The sequence below is a fragment of the Vulpes vulpes genome, chromosome 1 (assembly GCF_048418805.1).
Source record: "Vulpes vulpes isolate BD-2025 chromosome 1, VulVul3, whole genome shotgun sequence".
Classification (NCBI taxonomy): domain Eukaryota; kingdom Metazoa; phylum Chordata; class Mammalia; order Carnivora; family Canidae; genus Vulpes; species Vulpes vulpes.
Window position 1 is genome coordinate 14,956,600 of NC_132780.1, and position 26,746 is coordinate 14,983,345.

General features: G+C 54.9%; 1 protein-coding gene across 1 annotated transcript in view; it reads left to right on the top strand.

The window, feature by feature from the left end:
- The first annotated feature begins 1,992 nt into the window (after nt 1-1,992).
- Nucleotides 1,993-26,746, top strand: part of GRIN2D (glutamate ionotropic receptor NMDA type subunit 2D) — a 35,514-nt gene continuing 10,760 nt past the window's right edge. Inside the window, exons 1-10 of the mRNA XM_072756209.1 lie at nt 1,993-2,100; nt 5,123-5,613; nt 9,784-10,403; nt 14,671-14,785; nt 15,095-15,306; nt 15,579-15,747; nt 16,166-16,319; nt 18,577-18,702; nt 18,891-19,120; nt 20,868-21,028. Coding sequence (XP_072612310.1) covers nt 5,149-5,613; nt 9,784-10,403; nt 14,671-14,785; nt 15,095-15,306; nt 15,579-15,747; nt 16,166-16,319; nt 18,577-18,702; nt 18,891-19,120; nt 20,868-21,028 — 2,252 coding nt within the window. The 5' untranslated portion in view covers nt 1,993-2,100; nt 5,123-5,148. The remainder of the gene's footprint in view (nt 2,101-5,122; nt 5,614-9,783; nt 10,404-14,670; nt 14,786-15,094; nt 15,307-15,578; nt 15,748-16,165; nt 16,320-18,576; nt 18,703-18,890; nt 19,121-20,867; nt 21,029-26,746) is intronic.

Below are 26,746 nucleotides of genomic sequence, written 5' to 3' on the forward strand. Positions count from 1 at the left end.
GAAGGAAGCTTTCCTCCTGGATATTTGAGTACCCATGGGTGACAGAGGCCAGGTGCTTCAGTAATAGAAGTGATACTGATTTCTTCAGAGGCCTGGATGGATCAGGTACCTGAGGGTGACATGCATGAGTCTCGGACTTGTGGGTGCCTGAGGATGGCTTGTGCTGGGGGATCGGGTTGTCTGAGTGCCTAAAAGGGATGGGGATGGGGCCTGGGAGGGACCCAGAGGCCTGTACTCTTGGATCTGAGGGAGGAGGCACTGGGGACCTGGACTTGAGGGTCTGAGGGAAGAGGGGGCTGGGGACCTGAATTTCGGGATCTGAGAGAGGAGGGGGCTGGGAGCCTGGACTCCTGGCTTCATGAGGAAAACCTAGTTTGCAATCTGGCCTTCTGGGGCAACAGAAGCCAAAACATGGGTCCGAGCATGGCGGAGACTGAAGTCTGGGAATGGCCTCCTGCTTCCCAAGCCTCAAAGTGGGGAAGGGGCAGAGGGCAGCAGCCCCTGGGGCCCTGGAGTCCAGGGCCGAAGCTGCTGTGTCAACGCTGGGTTCTGAGTCCCTGCCTCCTGCCTCCCCACCCACCCACCCCCAGCTGGCCCCAACACACACTTCCTCCCTTTTTATTTGCGACCCTCATTCTCTTGTCCCAGGAGGCAGGCAGGGGCCGGGAGCTGGGGGCAGGGTGGGGAGGTGGGGGAGTGGGGGGGGGCGGCCCCCTCCCCCAGCTCCGGCAGGAGGAGGGGTCCCCAGGGAGGCCAAGAGGGGGGGCTGTGGGTCTCCCGGCAGGGGCGGACGGGGACTGAATGTTAATCGCATCCCGAGTGAGTGTGTGTGTGCGAGAACAGAGCGAGTGTGCGAGTCCCTCCCGCTCCGGCTCCTCCAAGCAGCGGCAGCCGCCGCCACCCTCCGCCCGCAGCCGCCCTCGGCCACCAGTGCCCAGCTGGGGGGTGTTGGCCTGGGTGGGTCCGCCCGGCCCCCAGGGGTCTCTCGTGCGTCTGCCATCTGCCCGGTGAGGATCTGTGTGTCGGGGTGTCTGGGGCTGCGCTGGTGAAGGGGGGGTGTGTCTGTAAGGGCTGCAGCGGCTGAGGGAGGGAGGGAGGGGTCTGTCTGTCTGTACCGACCCGGAGCCTCCTGCCTGGGTGCCATGGGCCCCCCAGTTTCCTCCCCCCAGCCCCCCAAACCCGGATGAATGGTGTGTACCTGGACTCTGTGCCTCCTGCCTGCGTCCGGCTGGGCGTCTGGCGTCCCCAGCTGCCTGTGTCCTCCTGTCTGTCCGAACAGCCCCGGACGGCAGTGGCAGCCCGGCCCCCATTGGACCCCTGTGTGCGTGTGTGTGTGTGTGTGTGTGTGTGTGTGCCTCCCTCCTCAAGCTCCGGGGGTGTTGAGGGGGAATCCCAGGGAAGTGAGGTCGTGCGTGTGTGCGTGTGTATCTGTGTGTGCTTCTGCCTGGCTTTGAGTGTGGGGGTGCTGGGGGGGTCTGGAGGTGGCCAAGCGAGGAAGGCAAGCAGTTCCCCCAGACAGGCAGCCTCCCTCCCCTTACACAAACACACACACCAGCCACCGGCTTCAGAGGTGACCCAGACAGACAGACAGACAGACACAGACGCTGGAGGGGGGGCGCTGAGGGCACAAAGGGTGGGGGTGCGAATGAGCCAGGGAGAGGCGGGACCGGACACATGGACGGGGGGGAGGAGCCGGGGCTGAAGCGGCAGAGGGGGGCACCCCAGGTGGGCGGAGGGGGGATCCCCACGGGGTCGGGGCGGCGAGAGGACACCCCGACAGCCTCCGCAATGTCCGGGGCCCAACTTCTAGCGCAACATGTGTAGCGGCGTCCTCGCCTAGTTGGGGTGGCCGCAACCTTGGGGGACAGACAGGGCAGGACGGGACCGAAGACGAGGAGGGAGAGCCGGAGCCAGGGACGGGCAGGAGGTCCCCACCGCCGCCACTGCCACCGCCACCGCTGCCACCGCTGCCGCCACCGCCGCCCTGGGGCCTGGCCCCCAGCGGTTCCCTGAGCCCTCCGCGGAATCTTCGGGTCGCTGGACTCTGGGCTCCGGTCCTGCCCCCCCGCAATACCCCCCACAGAACAGGGTCATGAAAAGGTAAGGCCCGGGAAGGGACTGCGGGGGTGGGGGTATGTGGACCCCCAGATCTAGGACAGGGAAAGTTGGCCAGGGGCCTCAGGGAAGGAGGGGGGGTTGCATGGTGAGCAGGGGTCTCTGCCCCTGGCGGGCTCCCTTGTCTCCTGGGGACTCTCCTCTGCCCCCTCTTTCTCCCTCTCTGAGCCCCTTTCTTCTGGGTCCCTGCTCCTCAGACCTCCTAACCCCCCATTTCTCTGACACTTTGCACCCTCTCCCCAGCCCCGCATACCTGACACCCCATATCTCTATCCCCCCGTCTCTCCATCCCATCTTCCCTCTGCATCCCCCTGCCCGCATCGGGCTCCCCCCTCGCTGGCTGTCCCTCTCCCTCTCTCCTCTCGCTCTCCCCTCCCTTCTCAGAGCTATGAGTCTGCTATTAATACCCCCGCCAAGGACCTTGAGGGCATCCAGGCCCCAAGCACCCCTCGCCCCAAGCTATCACCCCTTCCTCAAGCTTCTGGAATACCCTTCCAGCCTGTTCTGAGCACCGGATTAGGGTGGGGAGAGAATGGTGTTGGGGGGGGACGGGATGCCGTCTGCAGCACGACGCGAGGGGGGGGCGGGCTGTTGATCAAAGTGGCCTCTCCTCTCTTCTGTGATGGGCTGTGGGGGGGGTAGTGTTGGAGACAGGGACACCCCAGGAATCTCTGGCACCCTCCTCCTCCTTAGCTGGGGGACAGCTGTGCTGTGTCCAGGACCCGAGTGGGGCGACAGGAGGCTGGAGCTGGCGGGGGAATGGGGGGTGCTCACAGGATGTTGGGACTGATAGAGTTTGAGGCATAAAGGGGATCCTTAGGGGAGGAAGGGGCTCTGGGCCTGCACTCCTGGTTTCTGGGCAGAGAGGAGGCTGGGCACCCAGTCTAGGGGCAGGAGGGAGCCAAGACTCCTGGGTCCTCGGAGAGGGCAGAACTGAGCCCCTGGACTCCTGGGTCTGGGAGGAGGAGGGTGCCGAGAGCCAAGACTCTTGAGTCTTTATGGGAGAAGTTAGAGCTTCTGTGTCTGAGGGAAGAGGAGGCTGGGGGCCCAGCCTCCTGAGTCTCTGACAGGGCAAGGGACAAGGAGGGTTTGGCTCTTGGGCCCCATGGAATGGATCTGGGGACTGAGATGAGGTGGAGGTTGGGGGCCTGGGGAATGTGATCCCTGAGGGCATAGGTTCCATTGGGCCTCCAGAGTCCCCCAGCAGCTGGGGCCACTACTTAGATCTTTGAGGGGTGGGAGACTGTCCTCCCCAACAGAGGACTGGGCATCCAGTTTCCTAAGAAGGGTGGGGCAGGAGCTACCTTCCTGGGCCTCTGCAGGGAGCAGGACCCTGGGGTGCCCAAGGACAGAGGCCAAGCAGGGGTGGGTCTGGGATAGGCAGAGGAGGGTCTGAGGGAGGAGAAGCCACCAGGAAGGGAGGAGAGAGTGAGTGTTAACCCCGCAGGGGCCAGGCCACAGCTGTGGGTTATTTTGGGGTGGGGGGGGCTATTCTGAGCGCTGATTGAGCCAGCTGCTTGGGGAAGGGCAGAGGAGAGGAGGGGCCAGGGGAGCCAGGATTTGGGAGGGATGGGCACATTAGGAGTCCCCACCCCCCTCCCTGGGAGACAGTGGTCCAGGATCCCTGGGAAGGCAGGTGGTGGTGGGGGGAGTGAGGCCTCTAGGCAGGGGGGGGGTGTGGGCCTTTCCCCCCACCCCGACTATCTGTGGGGTAGAGGAGGCCTGTGCTGCCATGGCAACCGGACAGGAGCCTGATTGACAGCCAAGAGAGAACTCTCCCCCATCTGGACCCTCACCCTTTCAGGAAGCCCCTAGTGCACGCTCTAATCTCTCTCTGGGAGCTGGGAGTCCAGGCCCCCGGTGCCAGGAGTCTGGGCTCCCCGCCCGACCACCCCAGGCAGCTAGCATTCAACAGGGGACACAGGAAGAGATGGCTGTATTTCCTCTAATTTACTAAATTGCTCTGGGCTGGGAGCCAGGGACCCCCGCCCCGCCCCCCCCCCCCCCCCCCCCCCGCTCTCACAGCTGTGCCCCCCAACCCTGCAACCCAGCCTGGGTGGCTGTTCTCTTTGGCTCTCACTGACAATGGGGGGATAGGGACAGAGTAAGGGGACAAAGACAGTTTGGGGGTTGTGGTCGAGGTGGGGGGTAAGGTCCTGGGGGGTGTTCTCTCTCCTTGGGATGCCCCGCTCATTTCTTTTTCTCTCTTATTTCTCTCCCCCCACACACCTGACCCCCTTTCCCTTTCTCATTTTTTTCCCCTCACTTTTTCTTCCTTTTATTTTTGATCCCTCCTGCCACCCGCCTTCCCGGCCTTCCTTTCATGTCTGTGCTGGGCACCTCCCTGGTGGGGGTCTTGATCTTTGCCTTGGTTCGCTATTTCTGTCTTCCTATGTTTCCTGTCTGCTCTGCCTGCCTCCTCCCTCAATCGGCTCTGCCTGTTTCTCCATCTCTTGTGTGTCCATGTCTCTTGGTGGCCGTGGGGTCCGTCTCCGTCTTTCTGGGCTTCTTTCCATCTTCCTCTCTCCGTCCAACTTTCTCGTCTCTCTTATCTCACCCGCCCTCCGTGTCCATCTCCGCATCTCCCCCTGCCTCATCATTCCCTCCCTATTTCTGTCCCTCCGTCTTATCTCTCTCTGCCTCCTTCCTCTCTCCATCTCTGTCACTCTGAGCCTCTCTATCCCTATCTCTGGATCTTCTCTGTCCCCATTACCCACCTCCTCTTTCCCTGACTCGGTGTCTCCCCCTTCGTCTCTGCTCTCCCTGGTTCTGGCTCTCCCTTGGCCGGTGTCTGTCTCCCTCTCCGTCGCTCCCCGTCTCTATTATTCCAACCTTTCCCTCTCCTCCCTATCTCTGCGCCTCTCCCTCCCTGTGTCTCCCCTTCTCCGTGTCTCTCCACACCTTGTCCCCTGTCTCTGTCTCCCCCTCTCTGTGTCCTCCTCCCGTTTGTGTCCCTCTCCGCTCCGGGGGTCTCCACGGCTCTGCGCGCCCGCTGCCCCCGCATCAGAGGCCGCCCGGAGGGGCCCGCAGGCGATGCGCGGCGCCGGTGGCCCCCGCGGCCCTCGGGGCCCCGCTAAGATGCTGCTGCTGCTGGCGCTGGCCTGCGCCAGCCCGTTCCCGGAGGAGGCGCCGGGACCGGGCGGGGCCGGCGGGCCCGGCGGGGGCCCCGGCGGGGCGCGGCCGCTCAACGTGGCGCTCGTGTTCTCGGGACCCGCGTACGCGACCGAGGCGGCGCGCCTGGGTCCGGCCGTGGCGGCAGCCGTGCGCAGCCCGGGCCTGGACGTGCGACCGGTGGCGCTGGTGCTCAACGGCTCGGACCCCCGCAGCCTCGTGCTGCAGCTCTGCGACCTGCTGTCGGGGCTGCGCGTGCACGGCGTCGTGTTCGAGGACGACTCGCGCGCGCCCGCCGTCGCGCCCATCCTCGACTTCCTGTCGGCGCAGACCTCGCTGCCCATCGTGGCCGTGCACGGCGGCGCCGCGCTCGTGCTCACGCCCAAGGTGCGCGCGACCTGCGGGGGGCGGGGCCAGCCGCGGGGGGCGGGGCTAGGCCGGAGGGTCGGCGTCCCGGGGGGGGGGGCCGGGGGTGGAGTCAGGTCCGGGTAAGGGGCGGGGCCTACACGGGGAGGGGGGCGTGCTGGGGGACTGACCTCCCAGACCCCAGGGTCTGCAGGAGTCGGCGGAGGGAGTGGAGTCTGGGGAAGAGGCGGGACCAGGAACAGAATGGGACCCGCCTGAGGTGGCAAGCTCTGAGGGTGGAGGGGGATCTGGGGATTAGCAAGGGAGGGGTCAGCTGGAAAGGAATGGGGTTCAGGAGGGGGTGAGATCTGGTGAGGAGACAGGAACCTGGAGGGGAGAGGGCCAGGAAAGAGGGTACTGAGGTCAGGGAGGGCTTTAGAGGTCTAGGTAGGAGGACGGAGCCATCCGGTGAAAGGAGGACTGGGAGAGGGGAGAGGTCGCGGGTGGCCTGGCGAAGGGCAGACCAGTTGCCCAGGAAGTGGGGCGAGGGCAGTTAGGGAAGTGGCATGGAGAGAGGCCAGGAAGATGGCAGGGCTTATGCTCTGGGCTAAAGGGGCGGGTCTAGAGTGGGCAACAATCCCGGGAGTGGGGTTCACACAGCGGCATGCCCCAGCTGTAAGGCATGGGAAGCGAGAATCCGGGGAGTAGGCCTGGCCTGGGAGGATGAAGGCCCACCAGAGAGGCCGGCCCAGCCACTGAGAAGTCAAATCCAGGAGCCTGCAGGAGAGAGGGGGCAGAGGCTGGAGCCGGCTGTGGCCTGGAAAGAGGCCTGCTGCCCGAGGGCACAGGGGGACCAGCTGGAGTGGACTTTTGGTCAGAAAGGATAAAACTGGACCAAGCCTGGTGTGCGCATTGAGAAGAAGAAGGGATAGGCTAAGAGGTGTTTGAGAAGGGGCGGGGCCTGCTTAGGGGTGGGGCCAGTGTAACGGGGCGAATGGGGCCATCTGAGTGGGTGGAGCCTAATTCCCACTAGTTCCCTACTGTAAGGGCCATTGGCTCTAGGACATCCTGGGACTTGTAGTTCTCTCCTGTCCAGAGCATTCTGGGAAGGGCCTCTGGCCAACTTTCTTCCTTTAGACAGGAGTTGTCCAGAGATTTGTAGGCAGATCATCACCTTCAAGTGATCTTATAGCTCCCTGGCTGCCACCTTTATGGCATACCAAGAGATGTGGTCCCTCCTGCCTCCATTGCTGCTGAGAAGTGTGGGCCACTGTTGATTGTCATCTGGGAACCATGGCCCGCTCATTGTACACTTGTTGCCTTTTGGCAAAGGTAGTCCTTTCAGTATCTCTGGATGGAAAAAAAAGTGATCCTCACAGAGCCACCGTGCCTCCTTTGAATGCTGGGAACGTGGTCCCCTCAGCACATCTCCACTTGCCAAGGATGAGATCCTCTCAGGATTCTCTTTGCATACTCATCGGCTCAGGACAACTGCCCTATCTCCTACACATATAACCATAGGTACACGCCTAGGAAGAAAGTCCACTTCCTCTTATCAAGAGCTGACTCTGTGTCAGGGCTGTTTTAGGTTCCAGGAAAATCTAGTTATGAAAAGGGGAGGGGAAAGACAAGATCCCTGCTTTTTTTTTTTTAATATTTTATTTATTGATTCATCAGAGATACACAGAGAGATGCAGAGACATAGGCAGAGGGAGAAGCAGACTCCCTGTAGGGGAGCCACCGAGGTGCCTCAAGATCCCTGCTCTTAATGGAGCTTGCATTCTAATGGACAGATAGAAAGCAAATAACAAATCGTGAAATCTGTCCTGGAGCAAAGATAGGATGGCAGTCAGGAGAAGCCTCCCTGAGGAGGTGGCAATGAACCTGGACCTGAAAAATGAGAAGTGGTAGGTCCAGCATGCAGGAGCTGGGGGAGAGTTTCCCTGGGAGAGGCAACTGCTAGGGGCCAAGCTGGAAGGAACTTGCTGTGTTTGAGGAAGAACAAAGAGGTGGGGGTGGTGGGAGATGAGGTCAGAGAGGCAAAGAAGGCCAGATTGTACAGGGCCTGTGGGCCACAGTAAGGGCTTTGGCTTTGACTCTAAGGTAGAATTATTGGAAGATTCTCAACCGGGAAGGGATTCGATCCAATTAATATTTTGAAAAGATGACTCTGGCTGCTGATGGAGAATGGGCTGGAAAATGCAAAAATGTGAGCAGAGAGGGGTCAGGAAGCTGTTACAGTTGTCCAAGCAAAATAGAGATCACAAAAGTTGGGATGGGGCTGTCATGAAGAATGAGGTTATGTTTTGAGCAGGGAGCTGAGAAGACTAGAAGATGGCCTGGACTGGGTGTAAGGGAAAGAGGGGGAAAGGGTGATTTGATGTTGGTAACTGAGCAGCTGGGTGAATAAGGAATGGAAGATGGGCAACAGGTTTGAGGCTGGAGTGGAGGGAGTGTAGAAGATCAAGAATTCTGGTTTCGATATGGTAATTTGAGGATGCCTCTTGGAAATCCAAGAGGAGATAGATGTTGAGTAAAAAGGGGGATAGGTCTTGTCTGTCTGGAGTTCATGAGAGAGGTATAGTGACTGATGAGAGGCACCATCAACATATTCAATGTGAGGTAATAGAACTTTCTGCAATGGTAATGATGGTCTCTATCTGTTCTGTCCGGCAGGCTGGCCACTAGCCACGGTGTGGCTATTGAGAACTTGATGTGTGGTTAGTGCAGTCAGGGAACTAAATGTTATTTAATTTTTTTTAAATTTTTTTTTTTTTTTATGATAGTCACACAGAGAGAGAGAGAGGCAGAGACATAGGCAGAGGGAGAAGCAGGCTCCATGCACCGGGAGCCCGACGTGGGATTCGATCCCGGGTCTCCAGGATCGCGCCCTGGGCGAAAGGCGGGCGCTAAACCGCTGCGCCACCCAGGGATCCCATGTTATTTAATTTTTATTTTATTTTATTTTATTTTATTTTATGATAGTCACACACACACACACACAGAGAGGCAGAGACATAGGCAGAGGGAGAAGCAGGCTCCATGCACCGGGAGCCCGACGTGGGATTCGATCCCAGGTCTCCAGGATCGCGCCCTGGGCTGAAGGCAGGCGCTAAACCGCTGCGCCACCCAGGGATCCCATGTTATTTAATTTTTATTTTATTTTATTTTATGATAGTCACACACACACACACACAGAGAGGCAGAGACATAGGCAGAGGGAGAAGCAGGCTCCATGCACCGGGAGCCCGACGTGGGATTCGATCCCAGGTCTCCAGGATCGCGCCCTGGGCTGAAGGCAGGCGCTAAACCGCTGCGCCACCCAGGGATCCCTGTTATTTAATTTTAATTAAACGGATGGCTAGCGGCTACCATATTGGATAGCACAGAAGACGGTATTTAAACACATGGGTCTGGCTGAGATCACCGGGGAAGGAGGACAGAGAAGAAGAGAGAAGACTAGGGCACTTCTGCATTTAGAATTCTGAGGAAGTGTCCAACAGAGGGAACAGAAGTCAGGGAGGTAGGAGGAAAACCAGAGAAGGGCAAATCCACTCAGCAAAGCAGCTTCCTGCTGGACAGGACAGTACCTTCAGCACCCTCAGTGCATTCTGGGAGATGTAGTCCCTCAGTGGATGCTGGGGACTGTAGTTCCCTCCCTGGATGCTGTGTGTGTTCTAGGGTGATGTTAGCTGCTGTAACAGATAAACCTGCATGTCTCAGTGGCTTAACCCAATGGAAGGTTGTTTCTCACTCATATAAAATCCAAACAGGCATTCCTGACTAGAGGAGGCTCTTCTCCCAGTGAAGACTCAGGGACTCAGGCTCCTCCCTCTTGTGTCTCTGTAAGCCCCTGGGAGTTCTGAGTTCTTTCTCTTCTGGGGCCACTGCATCTGTTCTCAGACAGGGAAGGGAGTAAGGTGCATGGGGGAGTGCTTTTACCGATGAGTCTAGAACTCAGTCACATGGCTAACCGTAACCCAGGCCCAGCTCTGTGCATCCATGGGGAAAGGAGAGGGGTTTGGTGAACAGCTAGTCAGTTGCCATATCGAGAGCTGTGACACCCTGGTGGCCACTGGGAGCTGGGATGCCCTCATCAGTTGCTGGGAGATGAGGTCCCTCTTGACCACTGGGAACTGAAGGCCCCTACTGATTGCTGGGACCTGTGGTCTCCACCTCAGGAGGCCTGACATTCCTCCTCCTCCCCCGCAGGAGAAGGGCTCCACCTTCCTGCAGCTGGGCTCCTCCACAGAGCAGCAGCTCCAGGTCATCTTCGAGGTGCTGGAGGAATACGACTGGACATCCTTTGTGGCAGTGACCACGCGTGCCCCCGGCCACCGGGCCTTCCTGTCCTACATCGAGGTGCTTACTGATGGCAGCATGGTGGGCTGGGAGCACCGTGGGGCACTGACGCTGGACCCCGGAGCAGGCGAGGCCGTGCTGGGTGCCCAGCTCCGCAGCGTCAGCGCACAGATCCGCCTGCTGTTCTGTGCCCGGGAGGAAGCCGAGCCGGTGTTCCGGGCAGCCGAGGAGGCTGGCCTCACTGGGCCTGGCTACGTCTGGTTCATGGTGGGGCCCCAGCTGGCTGGAGGCGGAGGCTCAGGCGCCCCTGGAGAGCCCCCTCTTCTGCCAGGAGGCGCCCCACTGCCTGCCGGGCTGTTCGCAGTGCGCTCAGCTGGCTGGCGGGATGACCTGGCCCGGCGTGTGGCAGCCGGTGTGGCCGTGGTGGCCAGAGGTGCCCAGGCTCTGCTGCGTGACTATGGCTTCCTGCCAGAGCTCGGCCATGACTGTCGCGCCCAGAACCGCACCCACCGAGGGGAGAGTCTACATAGGTGAGTGAAGTTGGTGCAGGACGCCTGTGGGAAGGCTCCAGAGCTTGACTACCTGGGGCTTCTCACTGGCTGAGCAACGTCAAGTGGGTCAAGTCCCCTCTCAGAGCCTTGGTTTGCTTTTCTGTAAAATGGATATAGTTGAGTCTCCTGTCTGGGGCTAAATCAGGTAATTTGGAAAAAGCACCGAAGACACAATGAATGTATTATGATATTTCATGACTTTAAGATGAATTTTTCCCACGTTTTTTTTTTTTCAAATATTTTATTTACGTATTCATGAGAGACACACAGAGAGAGACAGAGACATAGGCAGAGAGAGAAGCAGGCTCCCTGCGGGGAACCTGGTGCGGGACTCAGTCCCAGGACCCCGGGATCACAACCTGAGCCAAAGGCAGATGCTCAGCCACTGAGCCACCCAGGTGCCTCTCCCCATGGTTTAATGTCTTTGAAATCAAGATATACCTTACCAAAAAAGAAGAAGAAGAAGAAGAAGAAGAAGAAGAAGAAGAAGAAGAAGAAGAAGAAGAAGAAGAAGATACACCTTACAATTGATGGCTTATCATGGTTTCTCTGGCAGCACTTTTTTCTTTCTTTGTGGTACCAAAAACTAGAGATATATCCTATACTTGATAGCACCTCAAGAGATGACGAAATTCCCTGGAGTAGAGGCTGAATTTCAGTAACAGAATGACCCAGCCCCACAGGGGCCCAAACAATCTAGAAGCTGTTCTCCCTCACTGAACAATCCGGAGATGAGGGGCCCCTGGCTGGCTCACTTGGTAGAGCGTGCAACTCTCCATCTCAGGAATGTGAGTTTGTGCCCCACATGGGTACAATCACTTAAAAATAAAATCTTCAAATAAATCTTAAAAAAAAAAAAAAATGGGATGCCTGCGTGGCTCAGTGGTTGAGAGCCTGCCTTCGGCTCAGGGTGTGATCCTGAGATCTGGGACCGAGTCTCACATCAGGCTCCCTGCATGGAGCCTGCTTCTCCTTCTGCCTATGTCTCTGCCTCTCTCCCTCTCTTTCTCTCTCTCTCTCTCTCTCTCTCTGTCTCTCATGAATAAATAAATAAATCTTTTAAAAAATAAAATCTTCAACAAACAAACAACAACCCAGAAATGAGTGTTTCAGCTATCAGGAGGCTCTGTCAGGGACCTAGGACCCTCCCACCTTGTTGCTCTGCCACCTTCTTTGCACATTTGAAGCTGGGTCTGAATTCTAGCTCATGAGAAAGGGGAAAAAGAGAGAAACTGGGGAGCAAGCAATTTCCTTTGGGGCAAGGGACACATCGGGGATGTAGTCAGGCGGCCAGGGCTGCCTTATTGGTTGCTTACAGGCACATCCGTGAGGTTGTTTAGACTTCCATTCTGCTTGACTAGCACCTGCATGTGGCCTGGGCTAGCTGCCCTGAGGACTGGGAAGTGCATGCGGACTCTAGCTGGACAGGTGTGTGCCCCGGCTTGCATGCTGTTGTTTTAGAAGAGAACAGGGTTTGGTGGGAAACAGCATCACCACCATAGGAAGCTTTGGCGATGAGAAATTGATGAGTTTGGTGATGGAACAGTGGAAGGGGAGGCCTTTCATCCGGAAATGAGAACAGGCTGAGCTTGGAAAGAGGTGATGAGTGGAGAAGACAACTGAGGGGAGGAGAATTGAGAATCGGGTGACGTGAGGGACAGGACCCGGGGACAAGAGGGTGAGAAAAGCATCCCTCGTTCATAAATACTTACTGAGCACCTGCTAGGAACTAGGGCCCATGCTGGGCGCTTGGAACATGGAGATGAATAAGACCATGGACTTCTCTTCAAAGAACACAGGGTCCTGTAGGGGTGACAGACAGGGATGGGATAATGACAACACAGTGGGATGCTTGCAATCATGGAGGTGGCCCGGGCATTGTGGGAGCACCAGCAGGAATGCTGTCTGAGCCTGGACATTTCTGGTTGCAGGAAGCAGAGTCTCGTTCAAGTTTCCTAAGGGAAAAGGGGGTTTATTGGAAAAACAAACACGCACAGAAACCCAGACACCAGGAATTGAGGCCAAGCCTGGGGACCAGCTACGCTTTCATCTCTTTCTGATTGTCTCCCTCTTACTCTGCCTGCCCCTGCCACTCCCTCTCTCTCTGTCTGACTTGCCACTTCCAGAGGCTGTCCAGTTCTTCTCTTTGCACAGAATTTCTGCTCTCTGCTAATACTCACCATTTCATCCCAGCCTGTCTACCACCCATCCCCCACCCCAAGTCTCACAGCCAACGTCTTCCCAAAAGAGGAATTTCATTGGCCCCAATCAGCCTCCAAATGAGGCTACTCAGGGGTGCTTGGGTGGCTCAGTCACTTAAGCATCTGTCAGCTCAGGTCATGATTTCAGGGTCCTGGGATCAAGCCCCACATTGAGCTCCCTGCAGGCAAAGACCCTACTTCTCCCTCTCCCTCTGCCATTCCCCCCTGCTCATGCTCTCTCTCTCTCTCTCTCTCTCTCTCTCTCTCTCTCTCTCTCTCACACACACACACACACACACACACTCTCTCTCTCTCTCTCTCTCTCTCAAATAAATAAACAAAATCTTTAAAAAACAAACAAACAAACTAGGCTACTCAGTCACAGGCAGCCTATGGAGTCAGGGAGTTCTCCAAGAGGAGGAGACATCTATAAGCTGAGACCTGACAGATGAATTGCTCATTCATTCATTTATTGAATGAGTCTTTATTTTATGAGAGTCTGCTATGTGCCAAGCACTGCTCTAGGCACTGGGGTACATGGTGTTGAACAAGGTCCCTGCTCTCACAGAGTTTACAATCTCCTACGGGGGACAAATGAGACAAAGAAAAAAAAATATTAGCAGGTGATAAAGCAGGTAGAAGGTGATAAGAAATACCCAGGGTGCTAGGTTAGGTCAGGTCGTCTGAAAAGGTCTTTCTGAGTAGGTGAAATTTGGAATTAAAAAAAAAATTGGGTAAAGAGAAAGAGCCAACTGTTGGAAGATCTGAATGAAGAGAAGGGAGGGGGAACAGCAGGTGCAGAGGCCCTGGGGCTGGGATTGCCTATTTGGGAGCCTGAAACAAAGCTATTGTGGTTGGAGCTAAGTGAGCTAGGCGGGGGACAGAGTATAGAGAAACAAAGGAGGCCCATCCAGACCCAAGCTCATGTAGGGCATTTTTGGCCAGGCTAGGGGGTTCAGATTTGATTCTGAGAGCAGTTAGGAGTTCTCCAAAAACAGTGAGTATTCCTAGGCAAAGGGAACAGCATCGCGCAAAGGCCCAGAGAGGAGAAAAACTCAGGCAGGCTGGCAGGACTGCCATAGCTCAGGGTGGATGAAGGGTAGGAGAATTAGGATTGGGGGTGATGAGGCTGGGGGGTGGGGGTACATGAGGCCAGCTCACAAAGGCCTTGAATCCCTGGACTTTGTTCTGGAGCACTGGGGAGCCATGGGTGGGTTATGAGCAGGAAAGAAGTGGAGTCAGTTTTGTATCCAGAAAGACCCCTCTGGAGGGGAGTGTGGAACAGATTGGAAGAGAAAGAATGGAGGTTGGGGGCCAGGCAGGAGGCTGGGGCACAGATCCAGGGGGTCTGTGCTGATGGAGAGGAGGGATGACATGGAGAGATCCTGGGGGTAGGAAGGTGGCATTTGGGGACTGATGGCCTGGGCAGGGGGGCAGAGGGGCTGTTGAGAAGGTGAGGATGGCAGTTGAGGGTATTTCACAGTGACCAGGGCCATGGGACAGGCATTCATAGTACAGGTACCATTGCATCATGAAGATTATCTAGGGGTGCAGAGACCTTCTGGGGCTCCTCCCAGAGAAAGAGACGCTTGAGCTGAATCTTCAAGACATGAGTCAATCAGGGTGAGAAGGGAGAGAATAAACATTTTTGAGGCAGACAGACACCTACAATGGCCTAGAGATAGGAAACTGCTTGATATGTTTCGGGGACTCTTTGCATTCAGGGTCAGTGGGATACAAAAAGGGCTTGGGGTAGAAGGAGTGTGAGGGGAGGCAGAGATCAGAGATGGGGCTGCGCAGGCAGATGGGGCCAGAACACACAGGGGCTCTAAGTCAGGCTGAAGGTCTGCGACCTTGATCAGGGGGTACTGGGCAGCGAGCAGAGAGTGCTAAACACCAAAGAGGAGTATTTGACTGTTCAGGATCGTTGGGGAGAAATTCCAGCTAGGGGTTGGCGCTGGTCAGTAGAGAGGAGATTTTCTCTGTCTTCAGCCACGTAGGTGCAGTCCAAGTACCCACATGACCCCTCCCTTCCTCCTGGGCAGGTATTTCATGAATATTACCTGGGATAACCGGGATTATTCCTTCAATGAGGATGGCTTCTTGGTGAACCCCTCTCTGGTGGTCATCTCCCTCACCAGGGATAGGACTTGGGAGGTGGTGAGTCCCAGCCCCGACCTCAGGCATGGGAAAGGGGGTGGGGCCCAGGCCCCTGGGCCTGACAGAGATGAGAGCTGAGCCCACGGAGTCTGGCTTCTGTGGGAGAAAGGAGCCCAGACTCCTAGGTCCTGGGGAAATAAGTGGGAACCCAGACCCATGCGTTCTAAGAGGAGGAGGGAAATGGGGCCTAGACTCCAGGACCTAATGGAGAAGGAGCTGGGAGCCCGGGTTCTGAGGATGGAGGGCCGTGATGGCCAGGACATCCAGCAAAGTCCCGGCACCTGAGCCTGAATCTCTCTGTTGTCCAAGGTGGGCAGTTGGGAGCAGCAGACTCTCCGCCTAAAGTACCCGCTGTGGTCCCGCTACGGCCGCTTCCTGCAGCCGGTGGACGACACGCAGCACCTGACCGTCGCCACGCTGGAGGAGAGGCCCTTTGTCATTGTGGAGCCGGCCGACCCCATCAGTGGCACTTGCATCCGAGACTCCGTGCCTTGCCGGAGCCAGCTCAACCGCACCCACAGGTGACAGCCCCGGCTCTGGGAGTTCGGCTTCAAAATCCCTTGAAGCCCAGCAGTCCTGGCCCCAGCCCCCTCCTCCCTCGGAACTCAGGACCCACAGAGCCCTCCAGCTTAGTCACCTTAGACAAGTCACGGAACTCCTTTGAGCCTGTTTCCCCAGAAAGCGCTAACTATAGTTTTTAGCTGCTGCTTGTCTCTCTCTCCATACCCTCATCTCATGGGAGAGTCTGAAGTGGGGGGTCCCCAGCATCCCCAAGCCTGCTCGCTCCCCGCAGCCCTCCCCCGGACGCCCCCCGCCCGGAAAAGCGGTGCTGCAAGGGCTTCTGCATCGACATTCTGAAGCGGCTGGCGCAGACCATCGGCTTCAGCTACGACCTCTACCTGGTCACCAACGGCAAGCACGGAAAGAAGATCGACGGCGTCTGGAACGGCATGATCGGCGAGGTGGGGCGCGCCTGGACCGGGGCCGGGAGGGGGCGGGGCCGGGGCGGGGCCACGGCGCTGGGGGCGGGGCCATCCCAAGGCCCTCCTCGGCAGGGGCGGGGCCACCAGGGGGACCTGTGGGCGGAGGGGCGGGGCTAGATGGGTGGCCCGCCTAAGAGAAGGGGCCCAGAGGATGGAGCCCAAATCCCGAGAGCTTTTTCTGGGAGCATGCCCCGGCCTGGGACTACTACCTCTTTCCACCCCTGACTCTCACCTCCTCCTTTCCTGCTCCACTCTGCGTCCCCCTCAGCCACCCTGCCACCCTTCCAGCCCTCTCTCTCACCCTGTCACTGGCCCGCCGGGGCCAGTCTTGCCCCACCATCCTCCTCCATGTGCTCGAGCCAGCCAGGTTCCTTCACCCGCCTTGTCCTCACCCCAGGTGTTCTACCAGCGCGCGGACATGGCCATCGGTTCCCTCACCATCAACGAGGAGCGGTCCGAGATCGTGGACTTCTCCGTCCCCTTCGTGGAGACGGGCATCAGCGTCATGGTGGCGCGCAGCAACGGCACCGTGTCGCCTTCGGCCTTCCTCGGTGAGCCGGGGCCCCGGGGGCGGCAACGCTGGGGCGGCTGTGTGCCCAGTTCCCATCCCGGGATTGCCCGTCCCAGCGGTGTGGCTGGCGAAGCGGTATCCCTTCTGAGCTTTGGTTTCCCAGTCTGTGAAATGGGAGCAGCAGGTTTACCACGAGGCCAAGGAAACTGGAACTCCAGGAGCCTTCGCTTGCGCCTTCTCTTCAAGGCCCTGCACCGTGTATTCTCCTATTTGTAATTTTATGTTCTCTTTTATTAAAGACAACCCTCCAAATTGTATAAGCTTCAGGCCCCACAAGTTTCAATTCTTCTCCTGTATATATGAGAGGAGGGAAAGAGATTGACATGAAAGTGGCACAGGCTAAGTGCTCTGCTCACTTCTCAGTGTTTACTGAGCACCTATCATGGGCCAGGTGCTGGGGTGTGCACACAAGCTCCTCTAAGAGCCCTTGGCCTCGTGGGGAAGACAAAATCATCTCCTAAGGGGATTCATGGACAAGATCACTTCAGGTGGTGATGAATAGTATAAGCGATTAAGCAGGGGTGAGGAGTTGGAGAGGAAGGGATTGGTGCTGCCAGGGATGGGCAAGAAGACCCCTTTGGAGATCGGGCTAGAGAACCTGGCAGAGATCCAGGTAGAGGGATCAGCTGAGACAAAGACCCCCAAGGTAGGAATGTGTATGGAATGTTTGGGAAATGTCTGGAAATCTGTGTGGCTGGAAGGGGCAGTGAGTGATGGGAAGGGGTGGGAGGCAAGAGTTAAGAGGGAAGTGCAGGGCCTTAGTGGCTCTGGTAAGACAGCTGGGTTTTACCCTTATGGCAGTGGCCAAGGTTTTTAACTGTAGATGGTGGGGGAGGTGATATATGATCAGATCTAGGCTTTGAAAATATCCCACTGGAGACAGTTGGGAGCAGGAGGCCCACGAGAAGGCAAAGGTCTGTGCAGAGGAGGTGGGTGTGGGATAGGAAGATGGCAGTGAGGGTGAGGCGAGGAACCAGGCTTGGGGTGTGGTTAGGAAGCTGGTACCTGATGGGTTGGTGGCCGTGAGTGGATCGGGTAGGGATCTCCCTGAATTTGGAGACAAAGAGAAGGAAAAGTGCACATCAGGCCAAGGAGCAGGTCACGTCAGTTCCCTCTTGCTCTCTGAAGTCTGGGCAAAGCTCCTGGGAATGGGAAGGCTGGGAGAAGGGACATCTCTTCCTTTGTGTTTGCTTTCTGTATATTTTGCCAAGAGTCTCTCTGTGGCTGTCTGTTTGCCCCAAGGTCTCTGCAGGGCACCCTGAGATGCACGGCATGGGGCCCCTGCCTTCCGCAGGGAAGTGACAAGGTCATATTTCTGTCCCATCACGTTGCCCAGTGGAAGCAACAGGAGTGTCCCCAAGATGCCACCATGACAGTCCATGGTGGTGACCTTGCTGTGACAGGGGCAGTCCTGGCTGCCTGTGCTTTGGCCCAGGGAGGTCAGAGCACCTGGTACGAATCTCAAGGAAGTGGTGATTGGGTTTATTGTCAGTGAACTCCCAGACGCAGTGTGAGGAGGAGACACATGGATGTGAGTTTGTCTGGTAGATAGGTCAGGATGGTGCCCCTGGCAGGGGAGTGGTGGAGATAAGGCAGGGAGGGTGAGGCTTGTTCTGGAACTGTGAGTTCTGGCCCGTCAAGGCTTGTGGGTTCTTGGCTCCCTTCTGTGGGGAGCCACAGAAGGCTCTGAGCAGGGGAGAGACCAGGTCACCTCTGGGTGCAGGAGGAGCTTCTAGGGCTGCAGAGCTGGGGTGGGGATGCCCCAGAGGAGAGGAGAGGATGAGGCCTGAGGCTGTTGGCTGAGAGAATGGGGAGGGAAGGCCAAAGTGGGGGGCAGTGGTGGGGGGACAGGCTGGAGCTGAGGGGGGAGGGAAGGAAGGTGAGGACAAGGCTGGCAAATGGGGTGGGTGGGTTGTGACTGGATGGAAGGTGGGCCTAGGTGTTGGTGTAAAACATGGTGAGTGGCCCTGGTGGAGACTTGGGTCTGGGACTCAGGAAACATTTAGGATATATTTGGCTCAGGAAATATTTAGGGTATATAATGGTTGAATTGGCTGTCTTTGAGAGAGACTGTCTCCCAGGGATCTGAACAGGCAATGAGGCTGTCCCTGAGATGGGGAGCCCAGGAAGGGGACAGATGGACAAGGTCAGATCTGCAATGCATCCTGTTCACATGTCTGTGATCCCCCCAATCCTTTGCTTGGCCAAGCCATGACCCCACACCCCTTTGCCCTCAGAGCCCTATAGCCCTGCCGTGTGGGTGATGATGTTCGTCATGTGCCTCACTGTGGTCGCCGTCACCGTTTTCATCTTTGAGTACCTCAGTCCAGTGGGCTACAACCGCAGCTTGGCCACGGGCAAGCGTGAGTCCCCTTCTTCCATTACCTCAGAGCACCCAGACCGCAGAGAGAACTACATTTCCCAACAGCCCCTGGGGGAGAGCCCGGCAGTGCCAAAGGTCTTGGGGGCTCCTGGGAATTGTAGTTCTTTCTGCTCCCTCATGGAGTAGAAGGGATTTGGGGTCCATGTCCCCCCTCATGGCCCCCTGCAGGGCCTGGCGGCTCAACCTTCACCATTGGGAAATCCATCTGGCTGCTCTGGGCCCTGGTGTTCAATAACTCCGTGCCCGTGGAGAACCCCCGGGGGACCACCAGCAAAATCATGGTGCTGGTGTGGGCCTTCTTCGCTGTCATCTTCCTCGCCAGCTACACAGCCAACCTGGCCGCCTTCATGATCCAGGAGGAGTATGTGGACACCGTGTCCGGGCTCAGTGACCGAAAGGTGTGTGTGTCCGGGGAGAGGGGAAGTTGGCTATGGTTGAAGGTCAGGTCAGAGTTTGGCACCAAGGACGTCAGAAAAGGATTCCTGGGGGTATTTCCCCAGAAAGAGTTCCAAAATGGTAGAATAGAATGTTCTGGAAGAGAAAGATGATGTTTCATGATGAACTTTTTTTTTTTTAAGATTTTATTTATTTATTCACGAGAGACACACAGAGAGAGAAGCAGAGACATAGGCAGAGGGAGAAGCAGGCTCCCTGTGGGGAGCCTGATGCAGGACTCAATCCCAGGACCCCAGGATCACGACCTGAGCCAAAGGCAGATGCTCAACCACTGAGCTACCCAGGTGCCCCCACGACAAACTATTTAAATATTCCCAGGAGAAGAGTGACCCCAAATGTTCTGGGGGGCAGTTGTGTCAAATGGGATATTCTAGACCAGTATTTCTCTCAAACTGTGAAAAATGACTAAACTGTGAACTTTCTCCAGTGGAGATCAATGCTTTTGTAAAGTACAATAGAAACAAATTGTGAGAAAATAAACATAAAATTGGAAACCAACACATGCACAATTCAAACCCAAATTTTTATGTAGTTTCAACAGACATAAAATTATTCTGTCAAATTGCTCTCACCTGTGTGGTGCCCAGCTAGCTCCATTGGTAGAACATGCAACTCTTAATCTCGGGGTCATAAGTTCGAGTCTCTTGTTGGGTGTAGAGTTTACTTTAAAAATAAATAAATTTTAAAAATCTTTTTTTTTTTAATTGCTCTAAGTGCTCACTCTCTCAATTTCCATACTTACCTCATCACAGATCACAGTTTATTCGGGGACTGGTGGTTTGCAGAGCACACTTTGAGACTAAAGCGGTTAACTGGGTATCATCATGACCTATTAAAAGGCTGAAAAACCAGTTCAGTGGATTGCAACAAGCATTTTTTTCCCCCAATTGAATAGAATAGAAAATATGTTTGCATCCTTGTTTTAATCATATATGCATTGAGATGCTTGACAATGCTTGACATTGAGCCAGCACACACTTGTATGGCTATGTCTCTTGTTAAAAGAGTAAACTATCAGGGCGCCTGGGTGGCTGAGTTAGGCATCCAACTCTTTTTTTTTTTTTTTTTTTTTTTTTTAGGCATCCAACTCTTGATTTCAGCTCAGGTCATGATCTCAGGGTTGTGAGAGAGCCCCAAGTTGGGCTCAGGCAGAGAATGGAATCTGTTTAAGATTCTTGCTCTCCCTCTGCCCCTACCCAGCCCACCTTGCAGCTCACACATGCAGGAGTTTTCTCTCTCTGTAAAGAAAAGGGTGAACTATTTCTGAATGGATTGGTAAATAGCAATTGCCTCTGCCTCTGGGACTTCCCATGACCCACCAAGTGAAGGGTTAATGCCTGGCCATCAGAGGCCTCTGAGACCCTTCTTAAACTCTGTAGCCAGTGTCTTTTCTGATTGGATCATGATCAGGCCATGGTGGGTGTTAAATATTTCAGTGTTACTCCTGACTATGTATATATACGTGAGTGTGCGTGTGTGCATGTCTGAATGCATATATGGGAATATCTGCAGAGGTATCTGCTGGGTGGGAGTAGAAAAGGGTCATGGTGAGCAAATGTGAGAAACACTTCTGGACCAGGGTGCCTGCCAGTTGACAGGTGTCCCCCAGAATAGAGCATCTGGGTCAAGGATATCCTTGACCCAGATGGTCCCAGGGGGGCGCCCTAATAACTTCCCATCCTGCCCCAGTTCCAGCGGCCCCAGGAGCAGTACCCACCCCTGAAGTTTGGGACGGTGCCCAACGGGTCCACGGAAAAGAACATCCGAAGCAACTACCCCGACATGCACAGCTACATGGTGCGCTACAACCAGCCCCGCGTAGAGGAAGCGCTCACTCAGCTCAAGGCAGGGTCAGCGCAGACTCGGGCTGGGGGGTGGGGGGCCACTGGGGACCTTGAGGATGCTTGAGATTGTGAGGGACCGGGGGTCACTCATCAGCTTCAGAGGTCAGCTGTGGTGGGGGTCAGCTTGGAGGGCATAGGTCATTGAGGGAGAACCAGAGTCCTCATGATGTTTTCAGAGATATAGTACTTAGAGATTCTGGAGCCAGACTGCCAGGTTCAGATCCTGACTCTGTCTCTTCTTGTGTGTGACCTGGGGCAAGTTACTGAACCACTCTGAGCCTTGGCTTCCTCCTCCGTAAAATGGGGATAACAAAAGGACCCACCTTACAAGGCTGCTATGAGAATCATTATAGCTATTATTACTGGTTCGTAGAATATATTATTTGCTGGCAGTAGTGCTGGCACGCTGTGGGTGTTTGCTGCTATATTATTATTTTCATAGATGATCACTAGATCTGAACTCACTGGAATCGACACTTGGAATAGGTTGTGGGGTTTTTTGTGTGTATTTTTAATGTCAGTTTCTCGAATCAAGGAGGTAGAGTTAAGTTCAGGCTCCGAAGTACAGACCAAGGTTACCACAAAGCTGAGCACAGTAACTCTCTCCTTGGCCCTCCCGGATTTCATCATTCAGTATGCATTTGTTTTCTTGGTCCCTAGTCTATGCCAGGCAGTGAACAAACAGACCACAATCCCTGCTTTTAAGGGAGCTTAGGGTCCAGAGGTGGGAAATGAACAAGAAACGTACAAGTGGAAAAATCAGCATGATCCACAAAGGGATGGTGAGCCAGGGCATGACCGAACCGGGATATATTCACCAGGGTGTTCAGGACGGGTCTCTTGTAGGAGGTGACTGGAGCAGGGCCCTGAGGAAGGTGAGGGCAAGCCAGGTGGATTTGTGGAGGCAGAGGCTTGCAGGCAGAGGAAACGGTGTGCAAAGGGCCTGAGGTGGGAGCGGTCTTGGATTATTGGAGGACAAGCAAGAAGGCCAATGTGGCGGAAGGGCAGAGAGCTGACTTTAGGGGGAGATGAACATAGGCCATGGGTGTGAGCTCTGAGGCCGAGGTCAGGGCTGGGTTTTCTTTAAAGGGCAGGGAGAACCCACGAGGAGGGGAGAATTCAAGTAGGGGAGGGATGTGATCTGATTTCTGTTTCCAAATGCTCCCTCTGGCTGCCAAATGGAGAATGGAGGGATGGGCATCATTGGGATCGGTGTGGAGGCTATTGTGTCCTCTGGATCACCTTTCCCTATGGCCACCTTCTGCTCACCCCTCAAGTAGCCACTCCTTTTTACTCCTCTGGCTTGCCTGGATTTGTTGAGCTGCAAGAAAGAAATCCAGTCGACCTGGTATAAGGAAGATGGTTGGGTCAGCATCGTGACTCAGGGGAGGCTCTCAGAACCAGTTGCAGAAGAGAAACCTAGGCTTTGTGGGATCATGAAAGTCATTCATTCATTTTAAAATGTTTTAAAGAGCACCACCCCTGTGCCAGGCAGTTCCTGCACTGGATAGCCATAGTCGACAAAAGAGGTAAGTCACCTGGATCCCTAGGAGTACTTGAACAGACAGAGGTTTCTTTTTCCTCTCTCAGTAAGAAGTCCAAGGCTGGCACGATAGCTCAGAGATACCATCAACGATCCAAACTCTTTCCATATATCTGTTCTACCAACCTTGGTGCACAGACCTTCTTGCTCATTGAGATTGCCTCATGGTGACAGGATGGCTGCTGCCCCGCTGTGGAGCATATCTTGGTTCCAGGCTAGAAGGAGGAGGAAGAGTGAAAGAGTGGAGGATCTTCTCCTGGCAAGGCCTTGCGTTTTTATTGGGGAAAGTATGCCTTTCGGAGGACCTTCTGGCTATTTCACAGCCTGCGTCAGATGATCATTCCCAGAGGCAAAGGAAGTTGGGAAATCGACTGTGTTAGCTTTCCAGTCTCCGTCATAGACAATGGCAGAGGGAGAGGTTGCAAATGGAGATGGTGCCAGCCGAGCCATCAGCCCGAGTCCTGCCCTTGTGGAGTTTGTATTGTGTCACCCAGCAGCGTTTCCCTTGCCTCTTTTCCTTCTCTGGGGCCCTACCTCCTCTCTCTCGACTTCTGGGAGTCACAAGGTCTCTTGTCTCCATCTCTGCCTGTGCCCTCTCTGGGCCTTCTTCCCCTGAAAGCTTCTTCTCATTTCCCACTTGGTGGGTCTCAGCCCCTTCTCATCAGCCACCTTTTCTCTTTCTCTGCCCTACTTCACCCCTGCAAAGAATTGCCCCTTCCTCTTCCACCCTCTCCCCCTTGAAGCACCAGGAAATCAAGGCATTTGGGGTAACAGACTTTTCTTTTTCACCCTGAGACTTTGAGCAGCCTCATGAACATTTTCGGGGCTAGCAGAAGAGTCCAGAGGCTGCACTCTAACTATTGAAACTTGATCAACCACACTAGCCAGCCATTCACTATGTTGGGTCTTCCTGCCTTGACAAATGGACCTTCACAAACAGAAAGGGTAAACGAGTTCAAGTTCAGAATTCTGCCTTCCACGAGAGCACCTGACTCCCTGTCTTCCCACCCAAATCTCTTTCCTTGCCTCTCGCAGCTTCTCAAGGCTGCCCGCATTCCTTGGCTCATGGCCCTGGATCCTTGGAACTCTGCTTGCATTGTCACGTCGTCTTCTCTGCTTGACCTTCCCCACCTCCCAACTTCCTCTTGAAAGGACCTTGTGACTACGTTGGGTCCACTGGTATAATCCAGGATGATCTCCCCACCCCCAGAGCCTTTATTTATTCACATCTGCAAAGTCTCTTTTCTAGTGTAAGATAACATATTCATAGGTTCCAGGCATTAGGATGTGGATATCTTTGGGGGAAGCTTTATCCTACCTACCCCAGGTTCCCAGAGCATAATCTCCAACGGAGGTGTGGGTTCTGGATGGGCACAACTCCTTGGTCCCAGGGACTCCTCTGGGAATGGGGGGAGTCCTCAAGAGCATGCACTCCCTTGCCAGAGGTCAAAGATGGGTATTGAGTTCAGAGAATCCTGGGCAGAGGTGTTAGGACACAGAACAGAACAGGAAAAACTGCTTTTTAAATTGTGCATAAACCTTCTTGCTCATTGCATGCATGCATCCATTCTTTTCTCTAGAGACCACTTGTCCAGATCTTCCCATATAATGTGGGGGTGCTGGTGTCCCCCATGGCCTGGGAGTTCCTAGTAGTATCCTGGGGGGTGTTTAATAGCACTGATTTTTTTTTTAAGATTTTATTTATTAATGAGAGAAATAGAGGCAGAGACATGGGAAGAGGGAGAAGCAGGCTCCCTGGAGGGAGCCTGATGCGGGACTGGATCCCAGGACCCCAGGGATCACAACACCTGAGCCAAAGGTGCCTCAACAACACCTCAATCACTGAGCCACCCAGGTGCCTCAACAACACTGATTTTAAGAGGTTTTTTTTTTTTTTTTTTTAAATTTTATTTTTATTTATGATAGTCACAGAGAGAGAGAGAGAGAGGCAGAGACACAGGCGGAGGGAGAAGCAGGCTCCATGCACCGGGAGCCTGATGTGGGATTCGATCCCGGGTCTCCAGGATCGCGCCCTGGGCCAAAGGCAGGCGCCAAACCGCTGCGCCACCCAGGGATCCCCCAACAACACTGATTTTAAAACCAGATAGTCCTGGGTTGCAATGGGGGCCAGGGGACTGGTGGGCAAACAAAGTCTTGTGCTCCCTTCCAGAACACCCTTCCTCCACTGGCCTCCTGCACTTTCTGCAGCTGTGAAGGCTGGTGGGCCCCTTCGCCTCACCCCTTTCCTAGGGCTACCCCATCTGGAGGACACCTTCTTTCTCTGTGCCTGGCACCCTTTGCCTTCACATTTCCAAGGCTCTGGAACAATGTTTCCCTTCCCCCAAATGTCTTTTAACCTCTCTTTAGCTGTTTTACTTGCATAACACCTTGTTAAAAAATAATAAGGTAAGGGGCCCTTGGGTGGCTCAGTCAGTTAATGGTCTGCCTTCTGCTTGGGTCATGCTTTTGGTCCTGGGACTGAGCCCTGTGTCAGGCTCCCTGCCCAGCGGGAAGTCTGCTTCTCCCTCTCTCTGCTCATTTTCTCTCTCTCTCTCTCTCTCTCTCTGTCTCTCAAATAAATAAATAAAATATTAAAAATTAATAACAATAATAAGGTAAAAAGAGAAGATAGCTCCCTCTCCCCTCCTTATGTACTGTTCATGATTCCAGGAGTTTTTTCTAGCCTTTTTTTTTTTTTTTTTTGTAGAGCACAGCTGGGGAACCATATATAGTAAATTTAAATTTTTCTATTAATTTTATTGATATATTGTTTTTACCCCCAAATCTCCAATACATGATTTCAATATGTAATATAAAAACTAACGAGTTTTTGGTTTGGGTCTTTTTGGAAGTGTGTTATACTCAGCACATCTCAGTTTGGACTGGCCACATTTCAAGTGTTCAAGAGTCACATCTGACTAGCAGCTGCCCCTGAGGACAGTGTCAATTCAGAACTTTGTCTTTTTACCTTTTTTTCCTTAAATTTATTTATTTGTAATCTCTGCATCCAGGGTGGGGCTCAAACTCACAACCCTGAGATAAAGAGTCATGGGCTCTCCGGACTAAGCCAGCCAGGCATCTCTTTTATCTCTTGTGGTTCCTTTTTCTTCCCTTTCTTCTTTTCCCTACTTCATCCTCCTTCGTGTCCTCCTCCTCCTCTTCTCTTATTTGTACTTCTTCCCCTTCCTGGTTGTCTTCTCTGCTTGCCTCACCCGCAGATGTCATAGAGGGTCTCCCTTCCCCTGAGGATCACGATAACATTGGCTCGAAACAACCCTCCAAAGAAGTCTGCAAATTCCTGTGCTTCTTAGGCTCATTCTGGTTTCAAGCTCCTCTTTGCTGGATCTAATTTCGCTTTCTGGAGCATCCCACTGGCCCGAGTGTGTCTTCCCAACCCCACAGCCATTAACCAAAATCGGAGCCCACCCCTTAAATCCGCATAAAAGCCTCCACTGGCCTCAGACCTGGGTGTCCAGTGCTGGGATTGGGGGTGAGCCTGGGAAAGCAGCTGTCCCCCAGAATGCAGCGCACGCTGCAGCGCAATTCTAAAGTTTTTTAGTAGCCACATTAAAAGACGTAAAAAGAAACGGGTGAAATTAATTTTAACAATGCATTTTATTGAACACAGTCTATCCGAAATATTATTGCAACACGTAATCAGTATAAAAATGGTTGAGACCTTTTACGTAATCCCCACCCCCACCCCCTGCGCGCCCCCCCCCCCCCCCGCCCCCCGCACGAAGTCGGGCGTGCAGTTTACACTCAGCACATCTCAATTCAGACGCTCAGCATTCAAGCGCTGGGAATAGCCACTTGGCGTGCAGCTACCCTATTGGGCAGCCCAAACTACGTCATGTAAATGCAAATTTTCCTAGTGAACCTTAGGAACAGCCCTGGCCTCCACCCCCAGCCCCCCGAGACTCCCGCTTCCTTACTCACCCCTAAAGGATCCTCCCCAGCCAGCCAACTGACTCATCTCCCCCCCTCCCCGCTTCCGGTTCGTCCTCAGCCCCTCCAGGAAGACCTCTGGGAATTCCAGATCCTGTCCCTCTGTTCTGCAAAGCAGGGCAGCTTCCCCAGGCTCTGCCCACCCACCCCTTCTACGGGAGCAGGACGGGCTCTTCCTTGGGACGCAGGGGGAATGTCTACCTCTTGTACTTCTCCAGGTATGCGTCACATTC